This window comes from Rhea pennata, chromosome 1 (genome assembly GCF_028389875.1).
Source record: "Rhea pennata isolate bPtePen1 chromosome 1, bPtePen1.pri, whole genome shotgun sequence".
Classification (NCBI taxonomy): Eukaryota; Metazoa; Chordata; class Aves; order Rheiformes; family Rheidae; genus Rhea; species Rhea pennata.
In genome coordinates this window covers 65,622,800-65,640,333 of record NC_084663.1, presented here as the reverse complement: position 1 = coordinate 65,640,333, position 17,534 = coordinate 65,622,800, and the positions used below count along the sequence as shown (strand labels likewise).

The following is a 17,534-nucleotide window of genomic DNA, read 5'->3' as shown; positions in this document are numbered from 1 at the left end:
AGCAATAGGTCTGTAGGGAAGTATTCTTTGGATAGGATTTTTAATCTGCTAGTCAAATTGTTGCCTAAATCTTTCTCCTGTAATAGAACATAATGGTAACTTAATGCATATGTATATATTTTTGAGACTATTATAATATAGAAATGACTTGTTTTGGGCAGTACAGCAGTATTTTACAATCAGAAATACACTGTGATGCATTTAAAATATAATCTATATTGACAATGTTGAGTATACTTTTCAGGAGTAAAAAATCAACAGAAGTGGACCTACTTTTGTAGCATGTTTACTATTTCCAACTAATTTTTAAAAATAAGCTAAAATTCATAAGGCATTCAGTCTGCTTTCTATAAAACCTCTTGATTAAATTTATCCCCCAACTTACCCATAGCATTTCACTTTCTTCCCTTCTTCCTAGCACAAGTGAATGTAGACTGTGTTTTTCTCTACTAAAATCTTCAAGCAGATTTCTATGAATAAAACATGTTTTTCAGCTAGTGTGTAACACCAACCTACTTCAGTTTATAGTTCAGTCTTGTAGATTCATTAACTATTTATGGTGAATATTTACAGAAAAGGAGGTAACTGTGTCAAAGCGTTTTTGCATGTATGTGCCCTAGTATTATTCAGAAACGCAAATTTGTTACGTACAGGGAATTTGCAATAGAAATTTCATATTTTTTACTTGTATATTCTCCATTCAGCAGCCTTCAAGGAGGATTAATACTTTAATTGTAGCGGGAGCTGAATCAGATGTAGTATGTGACATCAGAATTGTAGGCTATGCACTGTAATTCCTCTTCATTATGAAAGCATTATTTCTGGTTTTAATTTGAGAAAACATATTTTTTGTTTGTAAAAGTACTAATATTTTGAAGAGGTGTAAATTTGTTCTGGTTTTGCAATAAACTGAAGAATATTAAAAACGTGAAATTTAAACGCCATTGTAACTTGTGCAAATGTAAGTGGTAATTTTTATGGTCAAGAAATATGAATGTAAAATATTTGCAGATATTGTATATATTTTCTGTAATATATGTATATGTGGACATAAAGTGGGAGTTGGAGAATTGTAAAAATTAAGCACTTTAATTTCTGTTGAGTACTTAAAAAAAAATTTGTATCCTGTAAAATAAAAGCATCATTAAATAGGTATTGCTGGCTAACTTTTTTGTCTGTTATTTACTTTCCACATTCATGAACTTTTTAGAATGTATTTTTAATTGTGTAAGTGACTGCAAGGACCTATCTGTCTTGGAACTCAGGTATCAAATTTGCTGAAGTGCTGGCTACTCACAGGTGTAGGATATAGTCTGAATATATGAAGGCTTACATGTAATGCCATGAGGTACATATAGTGCTGTATACCCTGAAGATTAAAGTTTGAGACATCTCAAATTGGGCAGATAAAACATGGGGCTACTATAATCCTTCACAATTTAGATCCAGATTTCTGTAATGGGAATAATAATGTGCTGTCACCTGAATATGAAAGTATTTTTGAAACAAATTGACTGCTACATTGCAAGCATTATAGGAAAGCCTGTAAGGAAATATATGTTTTCAGTGTAGCACCGCATCTTTCTTACTGTTACTCAAGCCCTTCTCTGAACAAAAGGATAAAACAAAGCATTGAGCAGTTGCTCAGTCTAAGTAAGCTCTTGTGTACTGAATTAAAGTGGTGCTGTAAGGCAAAAATGATCAGGTATTTAGCTGTATCATAATCATAGGGACAGGCAGCTTTGATTCTTTAAATCTGTTCACTAGCAAAACACATGCTGTCTGTAGAAGTACCATTTAAACTTCAGCTACTCCTTTTATAAGTATCATTTAACAGACAGAACCATCTGTAGTAGCCTTCAATTACTATCCTATATGTACAAAGTAAACCTGTTTTGTTTCTGAATTATTCTTTGTATTCTGCAGGAAGAGACAATGTTACAAAAAAGACTTCCCTAAAAATGGAAAAATTAATGTATTATTTATTAATATCTGTCTGGAAGGAGCTGAGTACAAGAAGTTTGTTTGGTTTCTATTTTTTCCTCCCTTTGCAGAGAAAATGAATTAGTCTTTCTTTGAAATACTTAAAAAAACACTTGTGTGTTTTTACTTTCTAGTAATGTTTCTCCCTCCATTTACACAAATTATCCACTAATTTTTTGTGTTTTTTTTTCTCCTCCTGAGATTAACTGTTCCAAAGCCATGACTTTCCTGTGGTTAAACACATGCAATGCCTTCCACATGAAGATGAAAATAATAGATTTTCCCTAACATGTTTTATTAAGAAAACACAATTATAAAACTCTGCTGGAAGTCCATAATCCATTAATTTCATTATATCAGCAGGTTTAATAAGCACAGACATTCCTACTTGGTAGTGAATTGTTCAGGAACTATCAGACAGATAAGCGGTAGGCATACTATCCTCTAGTCTGGATCTCCCTAAGAGCCAGATTCACACTGCCTTGTTACCACAGAATTGTTCTTGGCATTGTGTGAGCTTTCTGACATGAGAGGAATTTTATGTCTGCCTTTGGCTAATAGAATCCTATGAGCTTTAAAAAACAGTTGCAGGGATCTGTGGTGTCTAATGAACAAGAGGAAGGCTCCTTGTGATTGTGGCTTTTGTCCTGCCTCTGCCTCCTTGGCTGTATGCACCAAGTAACTAAGATGACGTTAAGCCCCATCAGGCCTGGCTGATGTGATAAACCAGGATACATCGAGCAGCCTTTATTTGCTTGGTATCTTCCCTGTAACTGTGTTGCTATTTGCTGTTTCTATCTTAGAAACACAGCACTCTGATATCACGAACAGGATATGCATGAATTTTTTTAATTACCTTAAACTATTACATTTCTTTTTGTTACAGCATATTTTTCAAGTGACTTCTGTCCTGATTTAAAGTCTTAAAGTTATGCAGAATCCATCATGAGCCCAGATAAGTTTCCAGTTGTTAGTTACCCTGACTGTTTGGGCTGGGTTTTTTTTAATGATTGTCTTATCACTATCAAGATCTCATCAAGAGAATTCATCAAGGATTTCAACTGTTATATCTCAATATATCTGTGTTTGCTCAATGTAGTAAATGTCCACTATTAAAAGCATCTTGTTATGTATGGAATATAGCCTTAGCTAAGAAGCTAGTGGTTTGTAGATGGATATCTGGATACTATACTGCTGAACCTGAAGATTCTGTAGGTGTCTAGGCTTTGGTTTAAGCATTTGTAATATTAAAGCAGCAAGAAACAGAAATCGTCTTGGGAGCAGAATCCAAGATTCTCCTCTCTCCTTTCTCTAGCCTCTTCTAGCCTTACGTTCCCTTCTGCCCCCTCCTAATCTTGTCTTAAGACTGAGTAGTCTCAGCACGTTCTTTTGTGGGGAACATATGGATATGAACTCTGTCTTGGGTCTGCTGGGTATCAAATTCGTCCTTCAACTTCATCAACTAGTGTTCTAAAGTAAGGCTGTATGTTTGAGGATTCTTCTGGGCATGTTTCATAATAGTCCAACTCGTTATTCCCATCTCAAGATATGGGTCTCTGCTTGAGGAAAATGGTTTTGGATCCTGATTCCTACTGGATAGAGGAGCAATCCCACTCTATGAAGTTAAACTACACAGTGATAGAGGAAGATGAGATTTCAGCCATAATTCCATTTAGAGCTATTGCCTATATAACTACATATTTAGCATGTTCTGCAGTACTGAAGTGTCATAAAAGAGAACCTAAATCTCTTAACTCAAGGCTTTGGGAAACGAGGATTTACAGAAGGCCTACCTTACCTATACTGTATTTTGGCATTTTATTTCAGGCTAGTACTAATAGTCTAGTCTCATTAACTGAATTCTCCCTAGTGGCTGATGTGCATCTTTCATTTCATATGAAAAGGCTGCAGTCGATGCACTTCACAATAGCTTCATGAGGCTAACTAAAGCATGGTAGGTAAGACAAATCAAATCTTTACTTCTAAAGTGCAATGCTGACATTAATTAAAATGCTAATGTAGACATACTTTGAAGTATCCATTAGTTTTATACAGTTTGTGACTGTATTGAATTTGAACTTAAAATAGTGCCAATCCTAATGCAAAAAGCAATGTGCACAAGAAAACAAGTATTACAAAAAGAAGTAATAGTCTCAATGTAGTATTTTATCTTACAACATGGTCAAAAGAGACCACAAGTAGATAAACTTAGTCAGAACACTAGATCTAGAAGCAGAAGATAAAAGTTCAATTGCTATTGAACTGCTAGTGAGTTCACTGCTTCTTCCTTTCCAGTTGGAGAAAATGCATTCCAACTGTGTATTTTGTTTTCTAAAAGAAAAAAAAAGGGGGGAAGGAGGGGATTTCCTTGATAGCAGCCATGCATGCTACTGCTTTTATTCCCCAAACTCTGGTTCTTTAAAGTAAAAGCTCTTCACCTTAAAACTGAGCTACAGACCATTCCTTATGCAAGCAGCAATGATTTGATATTTTCTTTCAAATTTACTGTTGCTGATTGGCATTGCTTTAAGAACACATCTGACTGACTCTGTGAGAAATTTCCCCAATGCATACTTCCATACTTAATATTACTTTTTAAGGTCTATTAGGCAATATGTGATCCACAAGACTGCTAGAGCTAAGTGAGTAAATCTCCCAGGGAAGAAATCCTCATGTTTAACACCACCCTCTGTTAATTCCTCTGGTTGTTCAGTGGTACGTGGTGTATACAAGGAACAAAAGATAAAACTGAAGCATTTACGAAGATTGCAGAAATATTGAGAAATTTTCTGAATTTAAATTTTCTACACTTGACTGTCTTATCAGGCTGTGAAAGGGCTTATTTGTAATATCTTTTGTTTGACTAATGAAGCCCTGTAGCATGTTCAGGTCTATTGCTGGTGAGTTCACCAAAATACGTATGGAAAACAGAAATTTGTTGTGTAGAAATTAGAGGTGATAGACTAACTACTATGCTTCAGACTATATCATCAGTCAAAACCCAAGCTGATTCAAATAATCTCAGTAATGTACCTTCCCTAGAGAAGAAGTGAGCTATCTAGCTGAGATGCATCTAGCTGTTCCGTTACCACTGGAGGTGCGAAAATCAGTCATTGAAGCAACTGCTACTATTCTCTGCTATTCCAAGAAGTCTGGCCATCCCAAATGAGGCAATGGGGAGAAGCATTATTGTACAACAGTACAGACTGATATAAAGATTATTTTCATCTCCAGGGAAAGCTTTTACCTCTACTGGCCTTTTCAGAATGCTTATGTCTTACAAACACCTTCCAGAAGGCTGTGTTACTGACTGATGAACTTAGAAGGCTCTGCTTGTCCTGCATCTGTTACCTTCTATGCCCTGCCCCTTCATTAACCTGAAATCAGCCTTCAGTTCTGCCAACATGCTTTATGAGAGGCTATCTGACATCCCAGACATTCATTCAACTAATTTAATTGGCTAACTTCCCAGTGGATACCATGAGAGAATATAAGTTTGGTACTACAGTTTAGTACTACAATTAAGTCTAGCGTGGTTGAATCCCTGCCCCAGAATGAGTTTATTTTGCCAGGGACTGGGTCTCAGTACAGGTAATGCATAACCCAGGACTACTATCAGCACTGTGACCTTCTTACAGCCAGCTGATACATTCAGGAGAGCTCACTCACTTCATCAAGTCAGTAGGCCCCTCAGACTATGGATTTGAAACCTCCGATTTCTGTTTCTTCTGGAATAAGGCCAAGGTTTAGGATCTAGCAGCTTGGAAAATTCATGTACAACATCCAAACCAATGGTCATTTTTTTAAGGGATTTGAAGAATTTATTTATCTTAGCTTCTAATGATGTTTGCTGAGCAGATGTCTGATAGATGTGCAATGAGTGTTGTAGTTACATCTGTGATGATATTGCTCTAGGGGATACAAAAACACTATTCAATTTGACTTCACATAAAAATCAGGCTCTGACAGACCACCCATATGATGTCTGTATTACATGGTTCCAACAGGTGACATTGTAATTAAGGAATAATTTACAGAAATATTTTGCCAGTACTTTTTGTGCAGTATACAGAAGTATGACTTGTATACAATGCAAATATTAAGTTTGTTATACACTTGATAAATTGAAGTGTGCTGGTCAAATATTTTTCTTTAGATAAGTATGACGGCACAGAAATATCCTTTATTGAGGTCATGGCTTGTGCTCTCATTGTCTAGCATGAATTCATTATATGGTAAGTGACTTACCTACTATGATCAGACTCCACATGTCTAAGTAAATGGAAGATGAAGATGATGCAAAACCATATAAATTCATCCCACAGAGAAGAAATACTGGCAATTTTGTTCTTCTGCCTTCAAACTTGTTTTCCTACAAAAGAGGGTTATAATGAAATTAAAAGATGACAAATTCAAAACTGAAACTAAATTAGTTTTTTGCACTGCGCATGATTAGATCATGAAACTTGTTAGCATGGGAAGTCATTACGGCCAAGAATTTAGCTTGGTGGATGAAAAATTGTTATATGGTATCTGAAACAATCTAGTTTCAAGTAATGTTGATAAAATGGACAGAATATTGAACTATTTCAGAGCTTTTAGTAATATCAAAATTACTTAATAAATAGTACTGAGATCAGAAGATCTTATTACTGCATTTTTGTATTTTTCTTGGCGCATTGGTGCTGTACATTCTTAGAGATGAGATTCTCAGATAGATTGATACCAGGTTAGATTCAGTGTGCCAGTTGCTGTTTTCTTATGTCAATTGCTTTTAGTAAATAATCAACCTGACTACTACTTTTATCACATTATTGAGTTTCTTGCTCAGTACGAGTCTGAAATAGAAAGTGGACAGTTAAAGCTACAGATGATCCTTGCCCATTAAAACGATTATTACTTTGGCACAGTACTCTAACTGGGATAAGGTGAGCACTGCATTTCATAAGTTGAAATGCAAAGGTATTTCCAGCTCCCACTTTTTAGCCAGAAATGTTAAAATTTGCATCCTGATGTTTCCTAATCTTGTATTTTCTTTAGTCCTTTCCTCATGCTTCACTTCATTAAATCACTTCCTCCATTTGAATTGTGCTGCTCTGTTTTGGTATCCTTCCCTCCTTCCCTTGATAGTCTTTTTGACATCTCTACTGGGTAGGGCAGGGTAGCTTAGCTCAGTTCAGCAACTGATATTTTTTATGTGTGCTTCTTCAAAAATTATACTGTTAAAATGTCAAGAATGGCCATACTGGGACAGATTAATGGGTAGGCATACATAGTATTTCTCTTTGATACTCTCCCAGCCTTCAAACATTGTCGGCTCAGAAACTTCCAGAGCTAGATGCAATTTATACCCAGGTATTTATTTAGAGCTAGATGCAATTTATACCTAGGTATTTATTTATATGCAATGCATTTCTCTTCCTTAAACTTGTTTGGTCTCCATTTCAATCCATGTAAACTTTTACTGTCCGCAGCATCCTTTGGCCAGGACTTCAACAGGTTAGCAACCCACTCATGAGGGCCCACTATCGTTGTTCTGTTCTGACCTGGCACCTTCTTGTTTCATTAGATGCTCTCATCATTCCTATATTGGAGGAGAGAGAAAACAAATTGATCCTTTCCACCCACTCCAGGCCATTAATGATTATACAGATCTTAAATCCTTCCTTCCTCATTATTTCTTGTGTAGAGTGATGACTCCTAGCTTTCTTAGTAGTTTTCCATGTCGAAGCAGTTTCACGCCTTTCATTGTTCTTGTTTTCCTCCTCTGAACCTTTTCCAATTCTATATCCTTTTCTGAGATGTCCCACTTTAAGTCTAAATTAATACATGAAATGGACTGTACTTGCTCCATTTCACAGTGGTGTCTATTAGGTCATGTGACAAAATGAAAGCAGCAAAGACAACGACACAGAGAAATTTGTCATCTACCCACTTTGGATGTCAGCAGCTTCCATTCCCATGCAGTGGAATGGGATGTCTTCTCTTCCTTCCTTCCTTCCTTTCTCTCTTCCCTCTCTCTCTCTCCCTTCCCCCTCTCTCTGTCCTTCTCCTCTGCCCTCTCTTTCTCTTCCCTCTCTCTTCCCTCCCTCTTCTCCCTCCCCTCTCCCATCCTTCTCCCTCTCTTCCCTCTCCCTCTCTCTCCTTCTCCTTCCAGAGCCTGAGGAAGGACATGAGATAAGGTTCCATGATGGAACTCAAATCAGGGCACTGCAAATGCTTTAGAAAGTGTATCACTGTGTCAGCGTATACAACACAGGAAACATTCACTATTGTCCTGGAAGCAGGAGAGACAGCTCCTGAAAGGCATCCTGGTATTGACAATCCTAATGTCTCTTAGACCAGTCACTTTCATCGCACTGAAAGCTAATAGATGAAATCACTGGAAAATCATGGCAGATCACTACATCACTATGATAACAACTCCTCCTACTTTCTTTCTCATCAACAAGTTATTTAGGCTCTTCTTCACTTATTTTTCCAAGTTTAACTAGTTGTTTCTCCCTATGCTGCATACAATAATTTGACTGTTTAAATTTGCTTAACCATCTTTATGCCTTTGTCAATGACATATCAGTTCTCTAAGAAGCAGTGTGACATTCACTGGGTAAGAATGATAAGGTGTGTTGAAAAGATACATAGGCAAGGACATATTCCCCTTGTATGTTCTCCCCTTCATCATTTGATAATTTCAAGAAAGGAAGAGCAGAAAAGACTTGACTAATTTGGACTGAATAAGAATAAAGAGTCTTATGTTATCCAGAGATTAGAATTTTCAGAAGCACTTATGTTCAGCTTGCTAACAGGAAGGGACATAGCCAGAATTCAATTCAGCACCTCTACATATTCAGAATTTATCTTCAAGAAAATGCATTCAAGGGAAAGATATTTAAACGCCAGACATCATATTTAAAGATCTTGCATAACAAGTCATTCTCAGGTTTTAATCTCTCTTTTTCTAAGACACAGGTGAACACTAGATCTCAGTTTTCTGCTTCCCCAGCCTCACCAGAGACCTTACCCCTACTATCATGCATCTGAGCTGGAAAATTTCAAATGGCGAGATCAGGTGAAAGACTGACATTTAAAGCAAAACCATAAACAAAAAAGCAACTAGAATAAATGTAACAGAATAATGATTACTCACTAAGAAAGATCTTGAAAGAGATGAGATTTTGAAACAGAAGTAAAGCATCCTATCTGGAGACTTTCTGAACATGCTCCCAAGCCAGAATATTGAGCAAGATGGGTTCAGCGCATTTAGGTACTCAGAGAGAGCAGACAATTGCAAATCGACCCTTTTCTGAACGTAGCTGAGTATCTAGGTATGTAGCTACCTCACCTACACTAACAGGTTTTCAGAATGTTGCTGGCGAGGTCAAGGCTTCTTGGGCTGCGTATAAACAACAGGGGAAACATGAAGCGCTTGAGGAGGCACCACAACGGCTGAACTGCTTAGAAAATGTAAAAGGCTGTGTCTTGACAAAGCTCCTCTCTACTTTTCTTTCCTTCAGTTCCCGCTGCCCTGTCAAAAGCAGTTCTCGGTTCGCCCGTGCCTCGAACCAACGCGGCCTGTCCGCTGGAGGGGGTCCTGCCTCCCCCAGGGAGGCCCGCGTTGCCTCTGAGGATCCCTTAGCAGCTGGGAAGCTGCGACTCTGCGCTCCCAGCGCGGAGTGGGACACGCAGACGGCCGTCGGGAGAGTACGCGAGTCCCCCCCGCGCCTCGCGACGGGCCGTTGCCGGCCCCCAACGGCCGCACCCGCCGCGCGGGCAGCCCCGCCCCGCCCCGCCCCGCCCCGCCCTGCCCGCCGCGCCCGGCCGGCACTACAGCTCCCGTGGTGCCGCGCGGCGGCGGCGCCGCGCCCGCGGGCGCGCGGAGCCTGCTGGGGGCCGGGCCGTGCGCGGGGGCTGGCGCCAATGGCGGCAGGCGGAGGGGGCGGCTGACAGGAGCCGTTGCCCGTCGCGCCCATTCATTGCCGGCGCCCGCTGCCCCCCGGCCCCGCTCGCCCCGCCCGGCCCGGCTCCCCGCCGCTATGGAGGCGCTGATCCCCGTGATCAACAAGCTGCAGGACGTGTTCAACACGGTGGGCGCCGACATCATCCAGCTGCCGCAGATCGTCGTGGTGGGCACGCAGGTGAGGCGGGGGCGGCGCGGGCGGCGGCGCCGGCCGTCCGTCGGCGCCCCGCGGCGGGAGGCGCCGGCCAGGCCGCTGGGGGCAAAGTCGAGGCGTCCGCCGGCGCCGCGGCTCCCGTGCCGCCGGCCCGCGGCTGCCTCCATCAAGGGCACGGGGGGACACGGAGGGCGGCGCGGCGGGCCGGGCCGGGCCAGGCCGGCCGCGGCGGCAGCGCTTCTTCCCCTTCCGCCGCCCTCCTCTCCTCCCCGCCCCGCTCCTCGGCAGCGGCGGGGTGAGGGGAGCGGCCGAGGGGGCTGCCGGCAGGCGCGGCCCCCCGGCGCGGCCCCGCGCCGCTTGAAGGCCGTCGCTGGTCGCAGGCGGTGGTTTCTCCGCTCTGTGCTGCGGGCGCGGGGCGCTTCTCCCTCCCGCGGCGTCGCCTCGCGATTCCGCCGCTGTTCGCCCGTCTGTGTCCAGCAGCGCTCTGGAGCGAAAGCAGAAAGTGGCACCAAGCAAACCTTTCCGGCTGAAGCGGTGGCGCCGTGTGCATCCCAACCGGGTTATAGGCCAGTCCGGGCTCTTCCAAAAAACGTGCAAATGCAGCGTGGTTTTGGGACTGAACTCCCCACAGCAAAGTGTGCGCAACCAAAGCTGTCACAGTTGCATGCTGAAAATGAAGCATTAAGCAGAACTACAGCAGCCCAGGAGGGAGTGCTTTTTTCATTTTTAATTTGGAGTTAATGGGTCTTGTCTTTCTTTCTGTGAAATTAACAGTGCACATGAATATTTGATGTTACTTGACAATAGCGCGGCTGCATAAGAGAGAGCAGTATTAACTCTTCTGCGGTCAGTTTGAGATGTCACTGTATGGCTTAAAACAGGTACCACGTGTTTAAGGCTTATACAGTCCTGAAGCATAGACCAGGTTTGTACAAAGCTAATTACAGTGTAGAAGTGATTGTAACACAACCAGCTGTCATTCTATTTTACCAGTATAAAACAGATAGATTCCCTGACTTTGTATTGGTTGCTTCATAAAACAGATCTGAAATACTTGCATGGTGTGGGAGAGATTTTGCACTGACAAGTTACTTTGGGTTTTTTGCTTTCCTTATAGCTAAAAGGAGTCCATCACCTTGTGAAGACATTTAGTCTCTTACATTAAAAATCATACAAGCAAGTTGTATTTTTCTTTAACTTCTATAACACAAATAGATGCAAGGTAGAAATGTTCCATTTTTCTGTATAATGTTAATGAAAGCATTCTTTTATGTTTCACTTTACAAAACACACTGAAGTGACCTTTTATTTTTTGGATTATCACTGTTCTGTAACAACTTTATCCCAGTTAACTGTCCATAAGTACATAGAGTAGGTGATGCGTGTTAAAATTATACTGACATGCATTTGACTTGAACAGTCTACCCTTGAGTATTAACATCCATTCAATTCCATATTCAGTTTACTCATTAAAAATTATGGAATAGGTAAATTAGTATATTAGTATGCCTTTTAGCACGCCAAGACTAAAGGCTTTATAGACTCTAGGAAAAATACAGCAAAATGTCTGTGAAATTATATTCTCTCTCTCTTTTTTTTTTTTTTTAAGTCAGGATTGTTAGAAGAAAAATGTCCTCACTGAAACAGTAAATACTTAGATGTTTATTTTACTTAACTAATTTATTTTCAAAACAATTTTATTATTTTACTCATTTGAATTTAGTTTATTGGTTTATCAGACTTCTGCAGATGTCTTATAGGGACTTACAGAGAATTGCATTACTGCTGGTGCTTTGCTTCTGTGTGTGTTTGTGTTTTTTTTGTGCTGCCTTAACAATATCCTTTGGTCAGTTCCTTGAGTTGTTTTTGGTTAAGTACTGTGTAGCCCCTAAATTTGTTCAGATGGTTAATTTATCTGTAGCCTACTGACATTTGCAGTCTTTGTTTGTTTTCTTGTGTAATATTCACAGCTGTTTCTGAATTCAGTACCTTCATTTTACTTTGTGGAAAATAAATGTTGTTAATATTTCTGTAACTCTCTAGTCTTTTTTTCTAGTTTGCCTGTTGCTTTTCTTAAATGGCCTTTTTTATATTCAGTGTGGAGATGAAAACTTTTTTTAAAAATGGTTTCACTGTTCATTTTTTTTTCACCTACATTCTGTATCTGTTCTGTACCTTTTACTTTATTTTTTGTATATATGTCTGTCTTCAGTTCTCATTTATTTCTGCTTCTGTGTGCCAAATCATTTTTTAACTCTTTTAGGGTATGTAGAATTAGAAACTGCTTATAATCCTTAAGGTATCGTTAGATATTTTCTGTTTCTCCATGTGCCTCTTTTTCTTCTCTGTTGTTTTGAGATTTGTTCCCTACCTTGAAAACGCGCTCTGACCAACTAATATGTCCTAATCTTTTGCTTTTGTAGATGGATTTTGGTGCTAATTACAAAATATATCTTGGTAGATTTTTAAATGGCCTCTTGCTCTTTTTCTAGTCGCTTTCTTGTGACTCAGTTATATGAGAACACTTTCTCATTTTCTACTTAAACACTGTGTAAGTTATTTCTGTATCCTACTAGAGTCTATTAAGAAAATTGTCTCGGTTTCCTATTAAACTCAGAACTTGGAGAATGCCCTTGGAGTGCTAACTCTACATCATTATTATAGATTTTTTTTTTCTTGACATTCTACAGTAGGTTTTCTTTCTCCCCCCCCTCAAATTCTGTATTTCAGTTCCCTTTTTTACAATTTTACAGAAGTATAAAAGAAGGTACTAGCTGAGAATACTATATAAACAATGTATATGTGATAAAGCTGTAATACCCAACCTTCTGAAGCATTTTATACAAGTGTTTTGTTTTGTGATCAGTATTTGTAAGGGATAGCAAGACAGTATTGAATTGCCTCAAATAAACCACATAAAACACCATAGTAAAAGGAAGGGAGGGGAAGGAAATAAGTGTGATTAGTTATGACCTTCTTAACGTTTTCAGGGTATGCAGATATTATCACAAGAATGAAATACCACACTATGAAAGTGTGCATGAGTTTGCGAATAAAGTAAAAAAGCTTCAACAGAATCTTTGTGCCTAGAGAAGTTATATGGAAATGAATTAGCTGTATTTTCCCAGGTTATTAATACTTGGAATCTGTTTTGGGTTTTTAGAAATGGTTGATCTCGGTAAGTACAAACTCTAGGGTTGGGTTTGTAGCAAAAGAGTTCTTCCAGCCATGTCATTCAAAAGAAGTTGTGGGTTTTATTTGCATTTTGTGTTGTCAATTCTTGCAGAGATCTTACTGTGAAGTTGATTTAGCAACAAATTAAATTTATGAAGAGATCTTAAATTACTGTCCAGATGTGCATGTGTGTACTTAGCTTGTTTGGTCTTCAGTTGCTGCTATTTTAGGTCATAAAATGGGAAAGTATGTAAGTGTAATTTACAGTATTTAACATAGAGATCTATTGGATTCCTCTGAAAGAGCTGTTTTGTAAGGATCTGTCATTGGCTCACAGATTTGCATTACATTTATTTCTTTTCCTGTTGTTTGGAGTAAGTGTCATGTTGAATAGCTCAACACAACCTGTTTTTGTTGTCAAGGAGGAAGGTTTCTAGATCTGAGGTAACAAGTAGGCTGCACATTTCAATATGTATGACTAATATATATATATATATAGCTGTATGTTTTATATGTATAGTCATACATATTCAACTATATATGGTTAGACAAAACAGTTGGGATGGTAATTTTCACATGAAGAAGCTGAAACAATAGAAGCTGATGTATAGTCCTGTCTAGTGGAGAAAAAGCTAGCAGATACTGTAACAAGACATCCCGTTAGAGGGACCTGCCTCAATGTCTTAAACTTGAGATGCTCCACAGAGCTCTTGTGACCTTCATTGTGGAAATGGAAATTTAAGCCACTTCAGCCCTCACTTAGTCACCAGTGTGCCCACACTAAGGTCAAAAACCAGTTTTTGGTGAGAGGAAACTTCAGTTTGTACCAGGTGACTAGGAAAACTGCATGCCAGGGTCACTTCAGGAATGCCCTTCGTCCTTTTCACTTCATTTTTCAGTCCAGTGGTGTCTCCTGGGATTTCAAGTGGAAGTAAAATACCTCGGTGATTACACCTGCTGTCATACTTGTGTTAGGAGTTTGCCCAAGCCCAGCTAAAGGAATGGATGGCAGAAATAGGATGAAACTGGAGCATACCTTCAGTGTGGATGATACCTGCTGGGGAAGAGTGTGTTTTTCTGCCTACTTGTTTAGCAAACTTCCTGGTTTTTATTTTGATATCTGACATTCAGTGTATCTGTTTTCAGGCATAATTGTTTTCCTTTTTGCCATCCCTTCCTCCTGTCAAATCATACCCTGACTGTTCTGGTGTCTGTTTTGAATAAGAGCAGCAAAATGAGGCTGACATTAATTAGCTGTTTACATTTACCAGGCATAATATAAGCTTTGCTGCTAAAGTTAGAATGTGGAAATAGCATTTGGTGTTATGCTGTTTCATTGTAGCGCTGATAGGCCCTGTCAGTATCTGTACAGATATAGGGTTGTAGGTCTTGAAGCCTTCTCTGATTGGAAAGACAGTCTTTTTGCTGTGTTCATCTACAGACTTGGTATGGTTTAAAATAAAATCAAAGGTGTAATAACGGTGAGGCCTCCTCATTCTACCTTTAATCTGTACAGATTTTTATGATGAAAGCAACCATTTAACTGAAGATACCTTGTTGTTTGCTGTTTGAGCAAGTGCCTAGCTAGTTTGGAAGTGAATACACAATTGTAGAATGATGTGAATGAAATAGTACTTTCCCTCGCCCCCACTCTAGTTTTGTATGCGTGCTGCCCGAGCTCGTTTTGTCTTGTGATTGGAAACTACAATATAATTCTTAGGGAAGATTTGCTCATATAATAACCAGCAGGTTCACTGGCTTTCCCTTATCAAAGTATCTCTGTTGTTTAGGACTTCTTGAATTTGAAGATGCAGATTAGTTTAATTTTGCTTTACTTCACTGAACAAGTAATGAATATAGTAGTTTAAGCAATACTATGTAAGGTCATTCTGTACTGCTTTGAAACATGGATCTTCAAGCATCACAATTCAATGAAGGAGCTTGGAAATGTTCAGTACTGGTTGTTTCTAGTTATATAAGATAATTGTGGCTCAGGTGAAGTATTGGAGGACACTGAGAATTGATACGTTGAGAAAAAACATGCAAATCTTATCTCTTTGCTATTGTTTGACTAATGTTTAAATTCAAATTTGGTTTAAATAGAGGATTTCTGAAGTATTTTTATTGAGCTGTTTAAATTTTGCCTTTCATTACTACTTGGACATAAACCCTTTTTCATGGAGGGAGATCTGTGGATCCAGGTTTCTTCCTAATGATTTAGGAAAGCTCTGTATTTTGAGGACTAGCCTGCAGGAATAACAGATCTATAATTCAGACAAGATCTTTCACAGAGGAAACGTGTTTTGGAACCAGTAATGTAATTTGTTGGTTGCACTGCTTTCTCAAATTAGGAGCCTGTTAACTTCTGAATCTTTCTTAAGCATAATTTCATTGTAAAGAATGTTTTACAATAATTCATTAGGCCTGCTAACAACTTCAAAATTATCTTCTAATTAGTAAATACATTTTTAAATTTAACTATTTTGAACCAGCCTAGCATGGAGTTAATTCACACAGGAAAGTTCTCCCACAATAGCTATTATAGCCAAAGACGTTGTGTTGTCATTGCTCTGCAGCTACATCTGAGTTGACCTCAGCTGTCTTGCTCCTAGATAGTTACTACATGCTGAACACTTTCAGGATAGCTACTGCAGAATGCTTCTTTTCAAACTACTTATCTAGGTAATATCCCTATGAGTGAGGCCTCAGCAAAGATGCATTAGCTTATGTTTCCCAATAATAGAATTAGAATTTACTAACTCATGTACATATGTCTTACTAAGAGCATAATTTAGCCAGCAGGACCTTCACTATTGATTTTTTTTGTGTGACAGAATTTGCAGAATGGCTGCTGTTCCATCTCAGATCCCAAAGTAGAAGCTTTGATTTTCTTAAGAGAATTCTTCAGAAACTACTACATCTTATTGTGAACTCTCTCATACCTCACAGTTCCATACTGTCATTCTCAAATGTTCAGGATCATTGTGCCACTGAAAATGCTATCAGAAACCCCGACATTGCTGCCTTCATCTTGTCTTGTGCTGTCCTGCAGCAAATCTATACTATGTTCCAGCTCTTTGCTGCTTTTTCCACTTTGAGCAGATAATGGAAAAATTTATCCTTTGGTCTATCAAAAGCAATGAATGAAGATTGCACTCATTTCAAGCAATATTTCTTGTATTGGAAGTTCCTCAGTAGTTTGTTTGACATGTTTCCTTTTTTCCATATATTTTTTTTATTCACATTGGCTCCATAGAATGATCATAGAAGCTAAAAGTAGACTTGAAAAATGGCAACAGATTCTTATAAAATGACTTGAAATTTGTTGCAGCCAGTACAAGCCTATTATCATTTTAATAACACATGAAATAAAAATTGCAACAATCTGAACAAATGACCATAAAATCTCACGGCTCTTCTGCATCAGTGAGTCTTTAACTGAGTCTCTGTGTTCACTCCCTTCTTGCTGCCTGGACTTCATGAGAGCAGACTTTGACTCATTCATTGAACTGATTGGTGGGATCTTTTGAGAGGCAGGGCAGAGTCCTGGCATGTTTATAATGACAGCCTCCTCCAAGCACAAAAGAGTCCATACGAACATGCAGGAAACTGAGTAGTTATGTAAGGGGAATGGTGTGGCTAAACAGGGGGCTTGTGACTCTGCGTCAGTGCAGAAAACATACAGGACATGGGAGTAAGGGCATGCTTCGAAGGACATAAAAATACTACCTGCATATGCAGGGATGATATTAGGAAAGCCTAATAAAAGCCTAACTGAAATTGAAACTGGCAATGGACATCAAAAGACAGGATGCAACCCTGACTAACATGCTCTAGGTGACCCTGCTGAGCAGGGAGGTTGGACTAGATGATCTCCAGAGGTCCCTTCCAACCTTACTGATTCTGTGATTCTATGATCAAAAGGTAGTGGGAGGAGCTTCTACTACTGCATTAGCAGTAAAAGAAGAAAAAAAGAAACAAGGGAAATGGGAGCTTGCTGCCAAATGGGCACATGATTTAGTGACAGTGGATATGGACAAGGGTAAGTCGGTCAGTGCTTTCTTTGCCTTGGTCTTCACCAACAGAGTCTTCTAAGCCTTTGTGCCTACAAGCAGGACTCAAAGAGGAGGGGAATGATGGGTAGTGGAAAAGGATTGAGTTGGCATCTCTTATGGATCTGAGAACATAAATGGAGAAAGCATCTTTGCACTCTGTTGTGTATAGAGCACAGGCCTCCTAAAACTAGGAGTGCTAATGAGGCACTAT

At 39.4% G+C, this 17,534-nt stretch overlaps 1 protein-coding gene across 2 annotated transcripts in view; it reads left to right on the top strand.

Moving 5' to 3' along the window:
• The first annotated feature begins 9,890 nt into the window (after positions 1–9,890).
• DNM1L (dynamin 1 like) overlaps positions 9,891–17,534 on the top strand; it is a 38,154-nt gene continuing 30,510 nt past the window's right edge. For both annotated transcript variants that reach the window (XM_062590070.1, XM_062590061.1), the window contains exon 1: positions 9,891–10,118. In XM_062590070.1, the coding sequence (XP_062446054.1) occupies positions 10,017–10,118 (102 nt within the window). In that variant the 5' untranslated portion in view covers positions 9,891–10,016. The remainder of the gene's footprint in view (positions 10,119–17,534) is intronic.